This window comes from Gobius niger, assembly GCF_951799975.1.
Source record: "Gobius niger genome assembly, chromosome: 14".
NCBI lineage: Eukaryota > Metazoa > Chordata > Actinopteri > Gobiiformes > Gobiidae > Gobius > Gobius niger.
This window is the reverse complement of record NC_136865.1, coordinates 5,838,006-5,858,164: the sequence shown is the minus strand read 5'-3', so window position 1 is coordinate 5,858,164 and position 20,159 is coordinate 5,838,006. Positions and strand designations below refer to the sequence as shown.

The window sequence follows — 20,159 nt, the reverse complement described above, 5'->3', positions numbered from 1 at the left end:
ATCTGAACTGCAATAGATTTTACAGTTTCTACTGAGGGCCGGTGTGGTGCAATACGGGCCTGTTCACTTATCTGGTCTGACCAGCCCAAAAGTATGTCGACCCACCAGAAAAACTGCTGGTGCTCCCTGGTTTCATAATTCTCAGTCATTCATATTCGCGATGTTCTTGTATAAAAATACCCTCATCATACCAGTGCCCAAGAAATGCTTGTAAAAGACAAATGACAGAGTCATGTTTGATATATATAAACTTTCCACTGAATATAACAAAATATTTATAAATGTATTGAAACATGATAATAAAAGAGATGAGGCCCAGAATAATTTTCCTTGAGGTGGAAATTTTGCATGAAGAGCCACACCTCTAACAGCAACTATAGCACACTCACACTCAGTGTCAGTGTCAGACGCAGAGGGACAGCGGCAGCAGGAGCACTGACAGACCTGGACAAACTCTGTTTCATCTGATCAAAACTACTGAAGGATTCTTGGACAACTCTTTGTGGACTCGGCTACTCCAGTCATGGCTGCTGCAGACTCTGGATCGCTGCCTGTGGTCTGTGATTTTTGCCTTAAGAAAAAACGGGCAGCTGTCAAATCCTGTACGCAGTGTATAGCATCGTACTGTCAGGAGCACTTACAGCCGCATTATGATGCACCTGTGTTTAAGAAGCACAAGCTAATGGAGCCAGTGAAGAATCTCCAGGAGAACATGTGCTCAAAGCACAATGAGGTGAAGAAAATATTCTGTCGGACTGACCACCAGTGCATCTGTTACCTCTGCAACATGAATGAACATAAAGGTCATGACACTGAGTTAGTCGAGACAGAGATGAGTTTGAAAAAGAAGGAGCTGCAAGCAGGGCATAGTAAGAAAGTAAACCAAAGAGTACAGGTGCTTGAAAGAAACATAACTCTGCTCCTGCAAGAACAACGAGCTATTGATGAGTCAGCTGATAAAGTACTGAGAGAGAATGAGATTAACCTTCGACAGTTCATTGAGCAAAAGAGCTTGAATTTGAGTGAGAGAATAAAACGACAACAAAAGACAGAGGTGACTAAAGTCCGGGACAATCTGAAGAGGCAGCGACAGGAGCTCACTGCAGCGAAAGAGAGAAAAACTGAGCTGGAGCAACTGTCACATATCAAGAACCCAACAGGGTTTCTGGAGAAATGTTCTGCTTACGAGGCAAAATGGAAAGATCACCAGTCATCCGGCCTCCCTGCACTGCAAGGCCGACCTCTTCGATACTTTGAGCAGGTGTCAAAGGAAGTGTCGGCGCTGAATCTCAGTTGTATTGGGGCTTTTAAAAACCTGGCACAGACTGTGACTGAAGTGGACGTTCTGCTACCGCAAAAGCCCCAGACTGATGACAAATTTGTACAATATTCCCATCAGATCACTTTGGACGAGAACACTGCCGGGATGAAACTCATATTAAGTGAAAAAAAAACAAAGGTGACCTCAATGAGAGAGGAACAAACTTGTCCTGAACATCCAGACAGGTTTTTGGAAAAATCTCAGGTTTTGAGCACAAATGCTCTTCCTACTCTTTGTTACTGGGAGGTGGATTGGGCTGGACACTCCATTACTGTCGGAGTGGCGTACAAGGACATTAAGAGAGAAGGAGCAGAGAGTGAATTTGGAAGCTCACATAAGTCTTGGGTGTTAAGCTGCCAAAATACTAAATTTTACACCTATAAGCACAATGCTGCACGGAAACAACTAACACCATGTGAGTCCTGCAGAGTGGGAGTGTTCCTGGACCACAAAGCAGGAATTTTGCGTTTTTATGAAGTCTCTGAGGACAAAGACACCAATAAACTCATCTATGAAGTCAGAACCACATTCACACAGCCGCTCTATGCTGGACTTGGCCTTGATTTCTTCCATGTGACAGCCAAGATGTGTGTCAAAGAAGAGAGCTAGAAACACCAGAGACTCCTGAATTATGGTATATTCAAATTAATACTGTATGCATTTTGCAGAAAAGAAAATATGTAAAAAGAGTGCTGTTATGTTTGATCCAAGTTGTAAGTTGTAAGCTCCAACATGAGCCAGAAGAACTTGCTGTTGTAATTATGATTCAATCACGATTCATGTTGAGGAGAATAAGGAGACGCGTTCGCTACATAATACTGGCTAACATAGTTTTTTTTTTTTAAGTTAATGTTTGTTAATGTTAATGAAGGGATAATAAAGGTAACTAGGTGGAGTTCCCTTTATTCATGTCAAATGTTCACAATTAAGTGACTCAGCCATAATTGTGCAGTTGTGATCTTATCATTGTATAGAGCAAGTTGAACAACATGCACCGACCTGATGCTGGAAACAACCAGCATGACTAAGTTCTAGACTTTCTTGTTGGATCAGCTGTTTAACTTAGCAGCTTCCTTTATGACGTTGTTTCGGTAAATTGTTAAAGCATATTTCCTCAACTGCTCATCTGAATAAAAGATTTGGTGATTGCCACATGTGAGAAGTCAGACTGATTATCATTTCTCAAAATTCTATAACAGCAAGCTTAGTTTGAGATTCACTGATCCATCTTCCAATACCGATTCTGTTTTTATGTGTGGTTCCTTATAGACACACAACGTTTAGTCAACAGGTGAAAGGGACCAAGGTATGGAACAGCATCCTAGCAGACATTAGAGACTGTACCACATTCATAGTATTTAAAACTAAACTTAAAGGTTGGCGGAAGGGGAAACAGATATACCGACAGACCACTGACAACTGTCTTTATGTTTTATGTCTCAAGTTTAATAGTGTGGAAGATCTGTGTGATGATCTTTTGTCTTTTATGTTGTACACTGGTCTTTGTATTTTCTTGATCTGCCAGGGACTACAGATGGAAAGTAGCCATTGGCTAATTCTGGCATATTTACATTTTTATGTTCATTATTATGCATTGTCCCTTTAAATAAATAAATGATAAACGATAAATTTAAATAGAAATAGAACTTCAAATTCAGTGACAAATCAAATAAAAATATTGCAGACAGGCCGTGTCCAAATGTCCACCCTAGTCCCTAACCCCTCATTCACTACATACGCCCACACTATATAGTAGACTATATACGAGAAATATGCAACATGTGATTGAAACAGCTGATTTTATTCAGTGGTTGTTTTGAGTGCACTACTTTTTTCTCTCTGGACATTCGGACACCCGTACAAAATGGCATAACCACAATAGAGGGAATAGTGCGGACATTCAGACACAGCCGTAGCCACTCAATTTCCTGTTGCTACGTTATGACATCACGTGCATAACTTTGAGTATCTACCAATACAACCTGATACCACGAGATTTTGTTGAAGTGTAATCTTACAAATGAGATGTTACATGTCACAGGCTTTTCTATGAATGAACTGTAATGGAAAACATTACAGTTCATTTAAACCCGGATCACTAAACGTTTCTTCTCCTTTATGGCAGGCTAAATTTGCTTCAATAAATCACTTGAAAATAAAAATGAATAATACAATTAAGAAAGCAAAACATAATAACAATAAATGAATCAAATATGTTGTATATGTAGGATAATAAAATGTTTTTATGATTTTGTGTTGAAGTTTTAGTTCACTTTTTTATTCACATTTTTTAGTTTGACATTTTTTGAAATAAAACATTCATTAATGCCCAAAATTATGTTCTCATTTGAAGTTGAAGTTGATAGTTGATACTACTACAATAATACAACAGTGCAATGCTGCCTCCGACAGGTGAGAAAGGGGTATTACATGCTCTGATATGCTCTACGATTCTCCTTCATACAACCTTTAAATACCAATCTGAAGAGAATTAAGTATAATGTCTCTTTTTTTTATTTTGATTAAAATGCTGCTTGTTTTAATTTTACCGTTTGCACCGAGACATTGAGAGTAATGCCATCTCAGCTAAGTGCATGTTTTCGATGTGTTGTGTTGTTATGTTGTATCTGTTCAGTAGTGCAGATGTACTCACAGCAGTGGCTCTTGTGGCCCATGTCGGTCCAGGTGCCGTTGGGCAGACACTTCCTGACCTTTGGCCCCACGATGACCCGGTTGCCTCTGCAGATGTACTCGATCTCATAGTCCACGGGCAGCACCTGCACACTGCGGATCTGCACACAACAAATACCACTGCAGTAATAATGATGATAACAAAACACCAAAGCTTCTCAAAAAACCCTGGCAACACTCAGCTGGGGCATGTTCCACGTGCTGCTGCGCCTGATGCTACACTTACATTTTGATCTTCTTTTAGGCCGGGCTGACCATCATAATTTATGCAAAAGGTCTTGATGGGGGCAGAGGTGTCATATCATGCACGATTGTGGCTTTTAATCCTTTTCGTCAGCACTTATTGTACTTATAAATGTGGTTTGTGGCTCACAGTTCAGCTGGAGGGCTCTACTCTGGCAGCAGGGTGAATAAAACATGCTAAACCTTTTGGATTGGAGGCTCACCTGTTCCTGGGTCAGGCCTCGGTAGCGGATTCCTCCTTCTCTGGGTGGACGGATGATGGCACAGCCTGTGAGATGAAACAAACACAAGTACGGTTTAAACATCAGCATTAGAGTGGAGGTTTTTGTCTGGTGTACCCCTTTAGCCTTTTATTCATTCCCAGACTGCCCCATCTCGAGGGCATTAATGATCGTTTAGAAAGTGATCAAGAAAAACTCCTATTTATTGATAAAAACACAAAGACTAGAATGTTCTTATGCTTAATATACAAATAAAAAACCCATCAGTAATGGACTTATGGTACAAAAACTAAACACAGACATTTTTTTCTTTTCTTTTTTTTTACAACAATATGGTAAAAAACTAAACATTGTAGCACAGATTTACACCAAGACACAGGAAAACCCAACAGTAGCTCAAGAGAGTTACTTAACTTTAGCTACAAGTTGCAACTCAAAAAACGTCCCAGCTAAGAGCTAATGCAGCAACAACTTCCTGCTCCAGCAAAAAAGACACAAAAAAACTTAACCCGTAATCCCCAGTAAACGCCACTAGAGGGACCTCTTACCACGTACAGCAGACTAAAAAAAAACAGAGCTGACACTTTTCACAGAAACATGAGCGTTTAACTTGACTATTTAACTGACAAGAATGAAATGTACCGGACAGGACTGAGGCTGCAGCAATTTGGCTAATCTCAAAAATGGGAAAACAACTACTTAGGGCTCAACCGGATGGATTTTTGGGGTCCGATACGATACCGACATGAAGGGGTTGGTCTGGCCGATATATTGGCCGATATTTTAAGTAATTTAATTTGATGTCATTTAAATTTCAATCTCTCAAATAGCCTACAGATGAACATTTACTACTACAGTAAATGCTTAAACCATAGAAATATATTAAAATAGATCTAATAGAGGTCGACCGATAATGTTTTTTTCTCAGGCCGATACTGACTTGCACCGCTGATATTTTTGGAAAATGTCTCGTCTGTAATCCTGTATCTGAAGCTTCAAAACGTGTCAGTGTTGAATGGTGACAGCAGGGGGCAGCGCTGCATGTTCATGTATAGGCACTGCAGACGGAGACAAATCGGTAGATAAAAAAAAAAAACGTAAGTCTCTATCTTGTACATTTCCGAAATTATGCACAAAAGTCTACAACATAAAATATATATTGTGACCGAATTTCACCACAATATTTTTTTTTACTCCCCTGAGGCCGAGGACTTTAGGGCAGCTCATTGGGGTGTCTCTTTCCAATGCAAAAAATGGGAAGTTTTCATCATCAGTTCCGGACATCAGCATCTTTTCCGGCTGCTATTGGCCGATAGCCGACATTGTAAAATATCTCATATCGGCCCAAAATTATCGGTCGACCCTGCTAAATTGCAATCGATAATAATGAACTGGAACATCGTACACAGACTGCATGGGAGCAAAAGTTAGGCTCTAACAAAATGAATGAGGATTCCTGTTTAGTTTTTCATGAGGTCGAGAAAGAAAACTTTGTTTATACTGTATATACTCTTTCCATTTACACAGCATCATGCAATCAGACAGGCAAGGGCTGAACAGCCTGTTGGTGGAGAATTCATATTCATTTGAAACAGGGCAGTGCACATTAATCAACTTTCTACAACGTAAACATGCTCGAGTCAGCAAAACTGAGCACATTTCCATCAGTATTTATTCCTTTTGGCAGATGTCCAGGTCAGCCAAAAATGACCTCACCAATATACTCACAAGAAAATGACAAAAGCAACACACTGACTATACAATTAGTGCTGCTAATTCAAACTATACACCAATGGTTGAGCACTTCTCTTGGTTCTCTTTGGTCTTCATGGCGGGGTGCTCGCTGTGATACCACCCCCTAGTGCATACGTAACCAGTGCCTCAAGAGCCGCATGCCGTTCCTTAAAGCCTGTGGTGCAAAAAAATCTGTGAAGGTTCTTGAGTCATCGTCTGTTCTTTGTAGTTGATGAAAAAAGTAAACCCATATTGTGTATTCAGACGAGTGACAATCTGCAATAGTATGAGGCACAAATCTGTGCCAGAGCAGAGACTGTGACAAATGATCTGTTGACATCTTGAAGGAAAGGACCATCCAGATCCGCTTAGTAACTGTGCTGATTGTAGGAAAACAGAGTCAGACTATTCTGGCCCTGGAGAACTGTGGAGGCTCATAGCAGCTTTCCCACAGTTTGCCCCTTTTTAGGAACAAATATTTAAAAAAAACACCAACAAATTCAATAATAATTAATAAACTTGCCATACACCGTTACATAATATTTTCTCATCAGGGCCACTCATATAATTCAGTAAAATGCCAATATACAAAGATAGTCAATTAAGCTCCCTTTTCTCACCACTAGATGGCGCCCCCTGCCTTTACTTCCCGTGTTATCGTCGTCACCAGCGGCTCTCCTGTGCTCGTCGGTGATTTTTCTCCTCTCAGACAGCCTCCATATGAGCCGGGTGCTCGTAGCTGGCAGCGGGGCTTATTTGTCAAAGAACCCGAGTTTCAGTGCGTGTAATGGGGCCAACAGGGCTCTTACCGGGGGCACAGGCGACGAGACGCGAGCCTATATCTACCGTGTCGGCGTCTGAGCCTCTCCCACGCGCACAAGGGTAACGTGGCTGGGAAAAGAAAACGACAAAGGGAATCATGTTCACCTCAGTTCATTCTGCCTTTGAGATGCAGATGTGGGTTTGTTTGTTTTTGTTTTTTTGGGTTGGGGGCATTAACCTCTTAGCTCCCATCTGAACCGAGCACATTTTCGCGAGTTTGGTTTCTTCTAAAAGTGTCTTGATGAAAACAAGACCTAAAGTGGAAAAAATCAACAAACACGTGACGACCCGGTAACAGCACGGTCTCTTTTTGCGTTGTCTCGGCACTTCCGTTGTCTTGACACTTCCGGTCGAGCGCGAAGCCCGTTCATTTACACGGAGAACGAGGGAAAATGTCCGCCGTTCAAATCTAATGTTTAGTACATTGATTTGTGTAAAACAGGGGTGTCCAAACTTTTTTCACTGAGGGCCACATACAGAAAAATATACAAACAAGTGGGCCGCACTCAGAACCGGTCAGATATATAACTTCACCTTTATTAGTATTAAAGTTAGCAAATTCAATAAAGTGTTATCTATGCTTTTTAATTGAATAGGCTAAGTAAAAAAAAAAAAACAGCCTTCGTCACTGCTTTCTATTAATGGATTTTCATTTATTTTATATATTCAAGTAAAGCAAAAAAAAAATCCATTATATTTTTAGAATTCGCAGCAGGCCGCAGTTGGCCCGCGGGCCGTAGTTCGGACACCCCTGGTGTAAAATGTCCAATGTTCATTTGCACCAACAAGTCAACATTGCAATGTTTCTCTGCCCGACCTGAAAACGGCTTTGTTTTCATGTAGTAACTGATTTTATGTGGACTTCTCCAGCCCCATGTTAGCAGACAGGAGAAAAGGGGCGGGGCACAATTCATGGCGGCGCCCACGCGAGCCTCCGGAATAAGGTGAATAGGCTGTGCTCCAGTTCAGAAGCTTTTAGGTAGGGATGCACCGATACCACTTTTTCTAATACCGATACAAGTACATTGATTTGAGTACTCGCCGATACCGAACACCGATACAAGTACAAGGCATTTTCCTCAAACATACTTTTTGAAGTGTGAAGACGGTTTATAGAGCTCCACAGTCCCACCCATCCAGGTCAGATGAAAAAATCCCATGTATTTTTAGCATTTACTCAATTACTAAGAGTTTATGTCTGTGCTAACTCACAGACATGACACATACAAGGTAAAATTGTCTAAATTTGTCTAAAACGTTATAAACTGCAAAATTATAAAAGCAATTTCGTCGTATTTTCAAGTATTGTTTGTTTCTTTCTTGTAAATTACCCGAGCAAGTGTTGGTAGTGACTTATTGGTGGTTACTTATTACAACTGCTACAAATTTCTAATAGTTGCTTTTTGCTTTGCTGCAATTCCGTGTGGATTTTCCCATGAGCCTAGGTGGGTTTTGTAGACAAGAGCAACTTAGCAAAAACCCCACAGACTTTTGTTTATTTTTGCTGCAGCTAAATTTCGCTCAATATGTATCTCTTTATTTTGTATTTTCCGAGCACTCTTTAGTCGCTGGGCTAGTTTTACAGGTAAATGAACCCCCTGTGCTTAAAGTGACTTAAGAAGCGCCAGAGTTAGCAACGTTAGCCTTAGCCGTCTTGGAAAACACTTCAGACGCAGCGCAAGATACAATGAAGAATACATTTAGCTGGTATGGGTCTTTGGTATTGGGGCCACATTAATGAGTGTGAGTATGAGTGCAAGTGTGTGGTATCTGCCCTACTTTTAGGTTTGGGTAAAGCTGAACTGGAGAAAATGTGCTCGGTTAATGCAGAGATTAAGAGGTTAACGTTGCGTGGAATAATGGAGCGGGGATAAGAAAAAAAATTGTTCCTTGTTAACGTAAAAAAAAAAAAGAAGAAGAAAATTAAAACTACCGGTATAAAGGGTTCGTCGAAGTCGTGAACTGGACCGGGTTAAGTGTCGAGCCCAATGAGGGCGAACAGTTTGGTGAGGAGTTGTTTCTGTTTTTGATGAAGCTCTTCTGTTCATCTATAAAGTCTGATGACAAACACAATCACAAAATCGTGCCACGAAACACAATTCATCACGACTTTATCGCCCCTCATGGCTCCGATGAGAAATCCAAGCTGACCTCGTAATAACCAAAGTCGCTCTTTCCAAAACGGAGCTGATTTATTCCCTTTAGATCTAATAAAGTGTCTTTATGTAGCCATCTGCTTCCCCCGCCTGAGCGTAATCACCAAACTGCGCTGGCACTTTCAGTCCTATTCACCAGCGATTCTCACAAATATATGTTGTTTTGCGGGAAGTCGTTTTGCTCACGTTACGATATTAAAGCATTTCATTTTCCTCCACGGGGGCCATTTGTCATTGTAATAGGGCTGCCGCGCACTCGGGGCAGTGAAGGCAGCAGTCGCGTTCACTTGCCCGAGAGTAGGGGCGATGATGGAACCAGACAGGCATGATGGGAGTTTGAGGCACGATGCATTTGATAAAGTTACATCAAATCCACCATTTAGAAGCGTTGGTATACAATTATCGAGCAGGAATAAAGCAATACTGCAAGCTAATAACTTTTTCTTTTTAAAGTAATCGTCTGTAAGTTGGCAAAGTGAGGAGAGAGTGAAATTTTAATCATATTCCTCTCCTCTCGGGCCAGAAAGCCACTCCCAGTTTGCAAAATGAGGAGAGCAGGAACAAAATGTCTTAAGTAATTGGACTCGACAGGGCGCTTCACGGGAAAGCTCGTCTCATTGGTCAAAGTGTCGGCCCGGGGATTCTGATTAGTGTCTGAAATCAGTAAAGGGAGGGACTTCAGAACAAAAAAAGACACTCATTAATATTACTTGTGCTACGTCAAATTTCAGACCCAGGAGTATCAATTATACACAATCTATTAAATCTGTTAAACATTTAAACTTACAGACTATCACTTTAAATATTCACATTTCAGAGAATAAAGTTTGGAGGAAAGGTTGAACTTGTTCCAAAATGAAGGCCTTGAATGTCACTTAAAAGCTTTCACATAGGCATTAAAGGATCTGTTTCGTGCTATTCAGTAAACTAAAGGCATTTATATGATATATTGTACCTCTACCACTATGGAGTACTATTTTTTGTAAGAAATATAAGTATTTTCTGGGATATTTTGCAAACCCGGAAGACACGCTTCGATTCAGTTAACTCTGTTAATATCACAGCAATAACTGAAGTTACTTCACGATGCAGTGGAGTTGACATCTGCAACACAGCTTCATAAATGGCTAACACACACGCTAACACACACGCTAGCACACAAGCTAACACACACGCTAGCACACAAGCTAACACGTGTTTTGACTCACCACCGCTCTGTCCTGGCCTCTCCATCTTGTGTTTACATTATGGGACTCACGTTGTTTATAAAAGTTAATCCATTTTGATTCTGGCGAAGGTTCAGCAAACATCCATCAAGTGACAGTCACAGAAAAACACTATTTTGGTGATAGTTGCCGAATCCCGGAAAGAAATTCCAATGTCTGGCCTCTTCTTTAGTAAGGTTGAATAAAGTCCTGAACCTCTCGCAATCAAGCGCGCGCATTTCTCCATGACATCATCGTTAGGTAAGAAAAAAGAACAGTTGTGTCCAGAGTTCATTAGAAAGAGCTCCTTCTTCACAACTTTCAACTTTTTTATTTATTTTTTAATGTATTTATTCATTTCCTACAACAGAAATAATGACATTTTTTATGAATTAAAATCAGGCCATAAGGTATTACATTACAGACATCGGGCTCTTCCTGTTTGACACGTAAAAAACGTCAGTGTGTCACAACTCAGTGGTTCACCAGCAGAGGGCAGAGCACTGTGTGAATGAAGCCAATAACCACTCTGTGTGTTTTTGATAAGGAAATTACAACATGGTTAAAAGCTCCAAAAAGTCGATTTTGCATGATATAGGACCAGTTTTGATGGGATGATTGGGGGGTCTTTCATCTCCCCCTGGTGTAGTATTTACTCTCACTGACAATTATTAGGTAAAAAACAGCAACATGCTACGACAGCTGGCGCTTATGGCCTCTAGGGGCATGAGTTACTTAGTACTGCTTTAAATCTCTAAAGTTTCTTGATCTTTAATGCCAAAGATTCATTAAGAAAAACACATTCAGCTGCATGTCTTGATGACATTTTCATTATTTATTTAGTCAATTTTATACAATTGTTTTGCCCAATTCGTCCAGCATTCAAATGTGTTTCCATTCCTCGGCTTAATCTGATGTTTCCAAAAGTTTAGAAATGATAAATGCGTCACATGACTTCAGGTGGTCACCCTGGCCTCCCGTATAAGAAAGGCAGATTGCTTTCCTGTCTCATTGCGTTGTGCGTGACGGGGTTCGGGTGGATTGGAACACCACTTGTCGGAGTCTGACGATGACGTTCCTCTGAAGTGCTTGCGCCGCCGAGGATCGCGGCAATTGAGCAACAGCAATCGTGTTGAAGAGGAGTTTATAATGTGGAGCTTTGATGAAAACAACAAGTGATTTCATTATTATGGTTATTAGCCATCAACAAATCAATCCCACATGCACTTGTAGAGAAGAAAAAAAAAAAAGGGACGACATGTCAGACTCATTTAGATCTGCACTTACGATGAGCTGCAGCTGGTGAACGCACCGACTCTGACGCACATCAACCATTCCGCACGTGTTGGTAAAAATGAAAGACAAACAAATTAAGAAAGCCATGTACCACTGTCTGTAAATGTCTCGAGAGCAGAGCCAATTTCACGCCTTTGGGTTGACTGATGTGACAGAGAACAGGCAACAAGGAGAAAGATCGGAGTAGCCATACTAGCCAACATGTACAGCAGGGAGTATGAATATGTAAGACGTCGATATTGCAACGGGACGAGATCTTCTTCCTGGACTGTGAGACCGGAGGAGTCCTTACTCCCGTTATTTACCAAAGAGGGATTAGCAAGGTTTTCATCTCTAAGCTATTAAAAACGATATAATGTAAACAATTAGAATTTAAACTGAAGACAGGCTGATTCTTTGTTGTACGTTTCATTAAAAAAAAGTAAAATTTTTTGGGTTCTTTCTTGGTTTATTTACGGTTCTTTAATGGGAGCTCATTGTTATACAGTTACACAGTGGGCGGCACGGTAGCACAGCGGTTAGAGCTCGTGCTTCACAGCTAGAAGGTCCTGGGTTCGATTCCCACCTGGACGGGGCCTTTCTGTGTGCAGTTTGCATGTTCTCCCCGTGTCCCCCAGGGGAAACTGAAGCTACAAACACGTAGCTTACCACCAGTGAGTGAATGTACTCATGTCTCATGTAAAGCGCTTTGTGACTTTGTTAGTGAAAGATCTTCTTCTTCTTCCACAGTTATATACTCACTCAGTTTACAGTGAGGTTCATTTTAACGTTTGAAATGCATATCATGTCAATAAAACTTTATGCCACATTTAATAAACAGAGGCTACAACTGCCATGCTAAGTCATATTTTGGGCTGAAACCTTTCACAAGTGCTTTGCTCTGCTGACTGGCTGTTTACATGTTTGCTCTGTTACATTTGGGTAACACCGCTTTAAAAACAGACAGTAAAGATGCATCTGTTTTCGCAAATGAGATCTGGTTCAAACCGTTCAAAAGAGCTGATTTAGGTCATGTTGATGTTCTGAATCTAAAAGTCACATTTGTTATGCTCAATCAAGTCAATTGGGCCAAATTTTGCTAAAGGGTATTGTCTTTATAATGTCTTCCATCCTGGTGCTTCTTAAAAATGCCCAAAACTATGACAGCGGGTGGTATAACGTCCTTAGGGTTGGTTTTAAAGGAACTTGCCACCGTTTTTCCACACTGAGATATGTTCTTACCTGAGCTTATGATGCATACCTGTCTGGTCTTTGTGCGTGCCCTCAGTCACGCAAAATGACCAAAGATGTTGTTGGCATTTGGCCTCTCCCAGTATATTCCTATAGCTCCAAACAGGGCGAAGCTAGAAGCGACCACGCTCTTCCACGGGCACACACAAAGACTAGACAGGTACGTATAAGCTCGTCTGAGCTCAGGTAAGAACATATCTCAGAATGGAAAAACGGTGGCCTGTTCCTTTAACGGCACTACAGAAAGTCAAAACATGGGCCTCATGAAATACTGAGGTTGGAAAATCCACCAAATCTGACCTGAGGCAGAATAATGGATGTCATTGTCAGATTCTCCTTTGCACAAATGTGTTACAAAATCCAGCTGAAACTGTCCCGAAAATGATCCTAGTCACTTCTTTCAATAATCACAAGCCAAAAAACTGCCATCAGTCCATCCTTCTCCATTAGTAAAGTCAGCCCTCAGGTTCTGCTCATGTCGCCACACGCAGCATCAGCAGTTAAACACTCCACACATGACCTAACAGCTCATTGATTATTAACCACGGCTAAGTAAATCTAAGTGGCCTCCCAGGAGCTGGATTTGCCCACCCTTCTCCTCCAGGCTCCAGGAGATAGCGGTCTATCACTGTTCCCCTGGCACCACTAAAGATCTATACTGCAATACCATCCAAGCACGCGCCCCGGGGGAAACCACAGCCAGCCTTACATCTGCATTTCCTCTCTGAGCTAGTAAGCCCAGTAATATGCTCTCATAACATGGTTTCAAACGGATGGGCAAAAAGTATTTCAATTCAACTGCTGCTTTGCTTTGACTGCAGCTTTAGCCAAAACACCAGCTTTGAAAACAGTCAGTCCTCCTCCAAATGCTTTATTTTGATAACTCACTGTTAGAATAGCACTGTTTCAACTCATCAGGCCTTTTGCGTTGTGAGCACAGGATAAGTATATACAGAGGGGCACATACTCCCACCTCTGCGAGGCCGGTCCTAGGCATAGGCAACCCAGGCGACCGCCGAGTGTGCCATCTGCTGGAGGGGGCGGCGAATTGCGCTTCCATTTTTGAACCCCATGAGATCCAGGCTCCCGCCAATTCGGACATACCTTTGGAACAGAAAGTGATAGAGACTTGCGGTCTTTAGTGTTGGAAACTAGAAATGTCAAGCTTAAATGAATAGATAATCATGACAATGAAAATCTTAATAAAATAAAACTAGCTTCTTCCATTTCCAAAGTGTGTCCAAAATGATTGAGAAACACACAGAAATATAAATGGAAATTGATAAATTCATATTATAAATTTTTTCCCTGTTTTTTTTTTGCAATTGTTTTGTTGTTTTTGACGGGGCGCAAAAGTTCAATCTATTCTAGGGCGTCAAATTGGCTACTGCCGGCCCTGCACCTCTGACACACTGCAGTTATTTAAAATAACGAAGCCTAGGCGTTAATTCAACCTGGTAGACTCATTTCAGCGCCACCTACCTCCAGCCAATGATCGCTTCTGTGAGGCCCACACCTCCACCTCAGCCTTGAGCAAAAGGCTGTTCTTCCGTAGCAGCCGATCATTGCCCTCGGTCCCGCTTTTAAGCCCCAGCAATCATGGTTTGTTCGCTTCCCAGCTGCTCTGTGACCCGCCTCCACCCCATCTCCGCCTCTTTTACCTGCTGCATCTTCACGGGTCTTCCATGCCACCACCAGTGTCCAGGCTCTGGGGAACACATCCCTAACTCCAAGCTGTTCATCCATACTGACTTTCATACACACATCGATGTCTACCGCCGGGGTCTGATCGCCAAAACTAATATACACGTCAATAAATCTTCCTAATTGCTGCTTTTGTCTGTTTGAGTCTATCCAGGTTGAAATACAATACACCACAGCCATAAGGGATGCACGCACATAAAGCAGGCAAAGCTGAACAACAGATCAAATGGAACAGTCCATTCACTTCCAGAAGTTTTATTCTATAGGATACTTGACACTCTCCACAGTTTTCGTTCATATAATCTGTTGCGTTCCCCCAAACATGTTGTTACATGTGGGCAGGGACAGTGCCAGGGGGGGGGGGGCTGAGATTTCCAAAGCATCCCAAAAGATTGTAGCCACGAAATCAAAAGAGCACGAGTTCTGTCTAGCAACATGAAAAGGAGTGAACAGGACAGGTGTCATTCAAACTAAAGGACAGGTCATTGTCCGAGGCCCAGTGTCATGTTAATGCAGCCGAGCATCAGAGCGCACGATCAGCGACATTAGGGTCACTATTACAGTCATTCATTCGATTTGATCAATGAGCTGAAGTTAGACTGATGTTATGAAGTCAGACACTGTTATTATCGTGCACTTTTGACACAGCGACGTGAGCAAAGAACAAGAACAGACCGAGTCCTCCAGCAGCGAGACAAAGTCTGGTCGAGGAAACCACGCACCACAGCGATCAAAAGTTCACTTAACTCATGAGCTTGTTGCCCTTGTCTGCCTTGATAATCTGCTCCGCTTTAACATCAGCGGTGCTATGGCGTTCGTGGTAGAAGGTGCACACGTCCTCCCGGGGTCGACATAAAAAAACATCTCACAGAGGCTCCACGGTGCCCGCTGGGGTTGAACGCTGGTCCGGAGCGCACCCGCAGCACTTCTAAAGCTCCAGACACCTTTGCAGCCCACACGGTGCTGTTCTGTTTGCTCGGAAGCAGATTTACTATGCGTGCTATGCTGCCTAATGGCCCAAAAAATGCATGTTTTGTGAGCACCCTCAAAAAAGAAGACCCCCTAAGCCCCTCCTGGGACAAATGTCTAGTCCCGCCACCGCTGCATATGGATAGTAAAAACACTGATATGACCTTGATATTACACCTGAAGTTCGCCTTAGACGTGTCCAAATACAAAGCTTGATTATCTAACAGCTAAGCATGAATAAAACATGTGGTTGAAGCATTTATTCGTCAAAACGAGGTGTATCTACTGGAGAGCCAACATAGCATCTGCAGGCAAGGTGGCAAATACTATTGTTGATGAATTAGCAACTGATCGCTCAAAAATCCTCACATCACAGCGACACGAACAGACGTTAAAGCACAGACTGTCCTGTATGTTGAGTCATAATAACAAAAACATTGTCTGGTCTGGTCTTCTCTTCCTTAACGCTCTCCCTCTTCCAATTCATGTCCTCACACAAAAGCAAATAATCGTTCAGCTTTATTTTCTGAGCCCACACGACCCAAGGACCCCCGGAGTGGTGAAGCTGCCTGGGCTTTAGACATACAAAAGGAGAACCACAGCATCAGCAGGCGAACATTTCGAAGGAGGGACCGAATTACGCAAATATGAATGAACGAAACGCAATCTTTGTCTTTGTGACTTTTCCCGCGCCCTCTAAACGTGCGTGAATGAAATAAAACCTCCCCGGACGCACTGGAAACAAGGTGAAAGCTTCGAAAATCGACACAGAGCAGTTTGAAAATGCTACCTTTCTCTGCAGTGCCTCCTCGGTGTGCTGTGTGCACTCAGGGCTAATGCAGCGCTAACTACTGCTGGCAAGTTCACTCCTTGGATGGCGGGGGCTTTTTCCTGCTTCATCAGCCACACGAGCGCAGAGCCCGGGGGCCGAGCGAGCTATCTCAGGTCACATCGCAAACGCAACTCCTCACAGTGCACGTGCGCCGGAGAAAAGTCAGTCCCTGAACTCCAACTGTTCAAAAGCCTACTTCGCTCTCATTCCACTGGTTTGTTGTTGGCACGTTCAGGATTCTAGCCCTGTCTTCCAAGCGACTCTACTCTCGGTCTCATAAGTGTCCGTCCGTCCGAGAGCTTTCAGGCCGGAGTGTTGGAGGCAGCCGTCAGTGACAGAGCAGTGAGCGGGACAGTGACAGTCATTACCTGCTGAAGTGTTGGAGGCGCACACTCTGAAAATGGACCACACGTAGGAGAGTAGCGCGGCGCGGCACAGCTCCATCCCTCCACCTGCGACAGCCACAAAGAGGAGAGGTTGTTAAGCGGAGAGAAGAGAGGAAACAGAGGTCAGAACAGCCGGGGGGGAGTTCAGCTCCATGTCGTTCTGAGCTGAGGGCATTTGCAAACCGCTAACCCTAATTAGTGGTAAATAGAGAGAAGCCTAAATATGTTCATTATGCTGCTTTTATGCATCATTATAATGTAATGGAATACGTTACAAGAGACATTTTGAGGCAAGTACAGTATTCATATTCTGTAACTAAATACAACTTCAAAGCATTCTTCCCAACACTGGGATGTTCTGGAACGAACCAAACCAAAAACAAACCAATTCTGTACAACATCCCCACGTAAGGAAGATTACCACTATGTACTCGGTGTGAGGTGGGCAGACTTCCCTAACCACGCACACTTCCTCCAGCTCTGAACTCTTTCACCCCCCCCCCCCGATTGAGAGACGTAGTTCAGGAGCAGCGGCCCTACTCTGAGCTCTGTTTGACGTCTTGTTAATGCGATCCTGACCAGCTTCCAACATGCCATTTTAGAAAGTCTCATTCACTATGGAGTCACTGCCTAGAATGATCCTCACAGTGGTTCCCCCAAAGTGGGGGACGGGACCCCGAGGGGGTCGCAAGGCCTTGGTTGTGGGTCCCCAGATGAGATGTCCCCAAGAGAAATATAAAGAAAATTATTTTAGTATTCTAGTGTAAAACTGAATAAAATTTGTGAAATCCTTTCAAACAGTTAACCTCTTACCCCTGCCTGTACCAAGCACATTTTCTCCAGTTCAGCTTTACCCAAATCTAAAAGCTTCTCGACTGGAGCTTACAGCCAATATCCCAGTGTCACGCCTCATTTGAAAGCTAAGACCTACAAAACTCATTTACTTTTCCTTGTGTTATCGTCACTTTTTCATGGTATTTTTGCCGCTTTTTTGTCGCCCGTTTTGCTGCGTTTTTTGTTGCTCTTTTTTGGCTGCGTTCATCCTCATTCACATCTTGTTTTTGCTGCTATTTTTTACACTTTTTTAAGAGGTTAAATATTGATTTTAAAATGTTTTTTCTGCCCTAAAGCAGCATAAGAGGGAATCACTTTATGTAATAGGGTCCCAAGTTGTTCATGGGTACATTTTTGGGGTCCCTGCCAAAAAAAAGCTTGGGAATCGCTCCTCTAACAGGTCAGTGCAAAACAAACTGAAAAACGTTTTTGAAAGCCATGAAAAGTAATTATCAGGAAGACGACAGAGCTGTGAACATGACACTCTGTAGTCAGGCAGACATCACAGAGCACATCTGCACCGTTTGGCCTTTCACCATGAAGGTCTTGGCAACACAATGATCATGTTTAACTACAACATAGTTCAATAATAATGAAAAGTCAGTTCATCAAAATAAGACTTTTAGTGGACATTACTTGAAAACAAAAATCACCCACAATCTCCGAGAGGCCCACTGCCCTGCCTCCTTCCGTGCAAAGGCAGTATCTTTTTTGTCTTTTGATATTTCCAGATGCCAGCTTTCTCCTGGAGGTGACAGACAGTAATAACTTTCTTCATTCACACGGTTTGAAAGTGACTGCAGTAAAAGCATAACTGGATCCTGGACAGACTTGCTAAAAGTCCACTTCACCGCACTCTCTTGGGGAGGGCTGGACATGACGCCTTTCTGTCACTGGCCAGTGAGGAAGTACAGTTTATGTGGTCAAACACTTCATCGTGATCGTCAATCCATTCAAAGTAATGAAAGAACATACCTTACACAGTATTTACTCTTACTGGAATTGAATTGAATTAAACTTTATTGTCCCACTGGGGCAGGGGTGTCGTGGTCGTTTGAGCCCCCACGGAAGACTGACCAATTACCACGTGGCTATAATATGCTGTTTATATCTTGATCTCTTATTATGTCAGTGCCCTCTGCTGGACACGCGTGGAATTCTTTCCTTTTTTCAATTTAAGCTGCCCCCTAGTGGCTGAAGTGAGCAAACTGGTTATTTCTTTAAAAATCCATAACTCCGCACAGGAATGGGCTAGAGACTTACTTTTTTTTTTGACATGCTCAGGAATTCATGCTCCTCAAAGGGCCCTGCGGGCCTTGACCTTGACACATGTGCACTAGGTGAAATTTGCTCTGGACACATAGTCCAGGTGCAGCAACACCTTAACAATTAACAACAATTAATAATATAAAATTGGTGATAAAAATAAAATAAGCTTTGTGCAATGTGATAACATGCACAGTAGTACATTAACATGCACTGTCCTGACCAAAGAAACCAACCAAACCAAACCAAAAACTTGATCATCCAACCAACCGTGGGGGTAGTACACATAAGAGGTGCCAGGGGGATGAAGGAATGATATGAACTAAGAGAGGAACGTGATACTAGTGTCATTGGACATTGTGTTTTGGACAGTGGTGAAATTTGAATGGCGCTGCTGTAATGCTAAGAGGTCACGTATATAATCTCTTTCATCAGTTGCATCTTCATTCCAATCTCATTTAAGTCTAGGACAAACCCTTCTATTTCTCTCCTTCTCTTTTCCTTCTGTGTGTGTGTACCTGTGTAACTGTGTACCTGTGTACCTGTGTACCTGTGTAACTGTGTACCTGCGTAACTGTGTACCTGCGTAACTGTGTACCTGTGTAACTGTGTACCTGTGTACCTGTGTACCTGTGTAACTGTGTACCTGTGTAACTGTGTACCTGTGTACCTGTGTACCTGTGTAACTGTGTACCTGCGTAACTGTGTACCTGCGTAACTGTGTACCTGCGTAACTGTGTACCTGCGTAACTGTGTACCTGCGTAACTGTGTAACTGTGTACCTGCGTAACTGTGTACCTGTGTACCTGTGTAACTGTGTACCTGTGTACCTGTGTAACTGTGTACCTGCGTAACTGTGTACCTGCGTAACTGTGTACCTGCGTAACTGTGTACCTGCGTAACTGTGTACCTGCGTAACTGTGTAACTGTGTACCTGCGTAACTGTGTACCTGTGTACCTGTGTAACTGTGTACCTGCGTAACTGTGTACCTGCGTAACTGTGTACCTGTGTACCTGTGTAACTGTGTACCTGTGTACCTGTGTAACTGTGTACCTGTGTACCTGTGTAACTGTGTACCTGCGTAACTGTGTACCTGCGTACCTGTGTACCTGCGTAACTGCGTACCTGCGTAACTGCGTACCTGCGTACCTGCGTAACTGTGTACCTGCGTAACTGTGTACCTGCGTAACTGTGTACCTGTGTACCTGCGTAACTGTGTACCTGTGTACCTGCGTAACTGTGTACCTG

The 20,159-nt window shown here is 42.6% G+C and overlaps 1 protein-coding gene across 1 annotated transcript in view; it reads right to left on the bottom strand.

The window, feature by feature from the left end:
- The window catches only part of gabbr1b (gamma-aminobutyric acid (GABA) B receptor, 1b), a 247,609-nt gene extending 230,739 nt beyond the window's left edge, over positions 1–16,870 (bottom strand). The window contains exons 1-3 of the mRNA XM_079571221.1: positions 16,793–16,870; positions 4,459–4,523; positions 3,975–4,113 (exon numbers count right to left, since the gene is read on the bottom strand). Coding sequence (XP_079427347.1) covers positions 3,975–4,113; positions 4,459–4,523; positions 16,793–16,868 — 280 coding nt within the window. The 5' untranslated portion in view covers positions 16,869–16,870. The remainder of the gene's footprint in view (positions 1–3,974; positions 4,114–4,458; positions 4,524–16,792) is intronic.
- Positions 16,871–20,159: the final 3,289 nt, after the last annotated feature.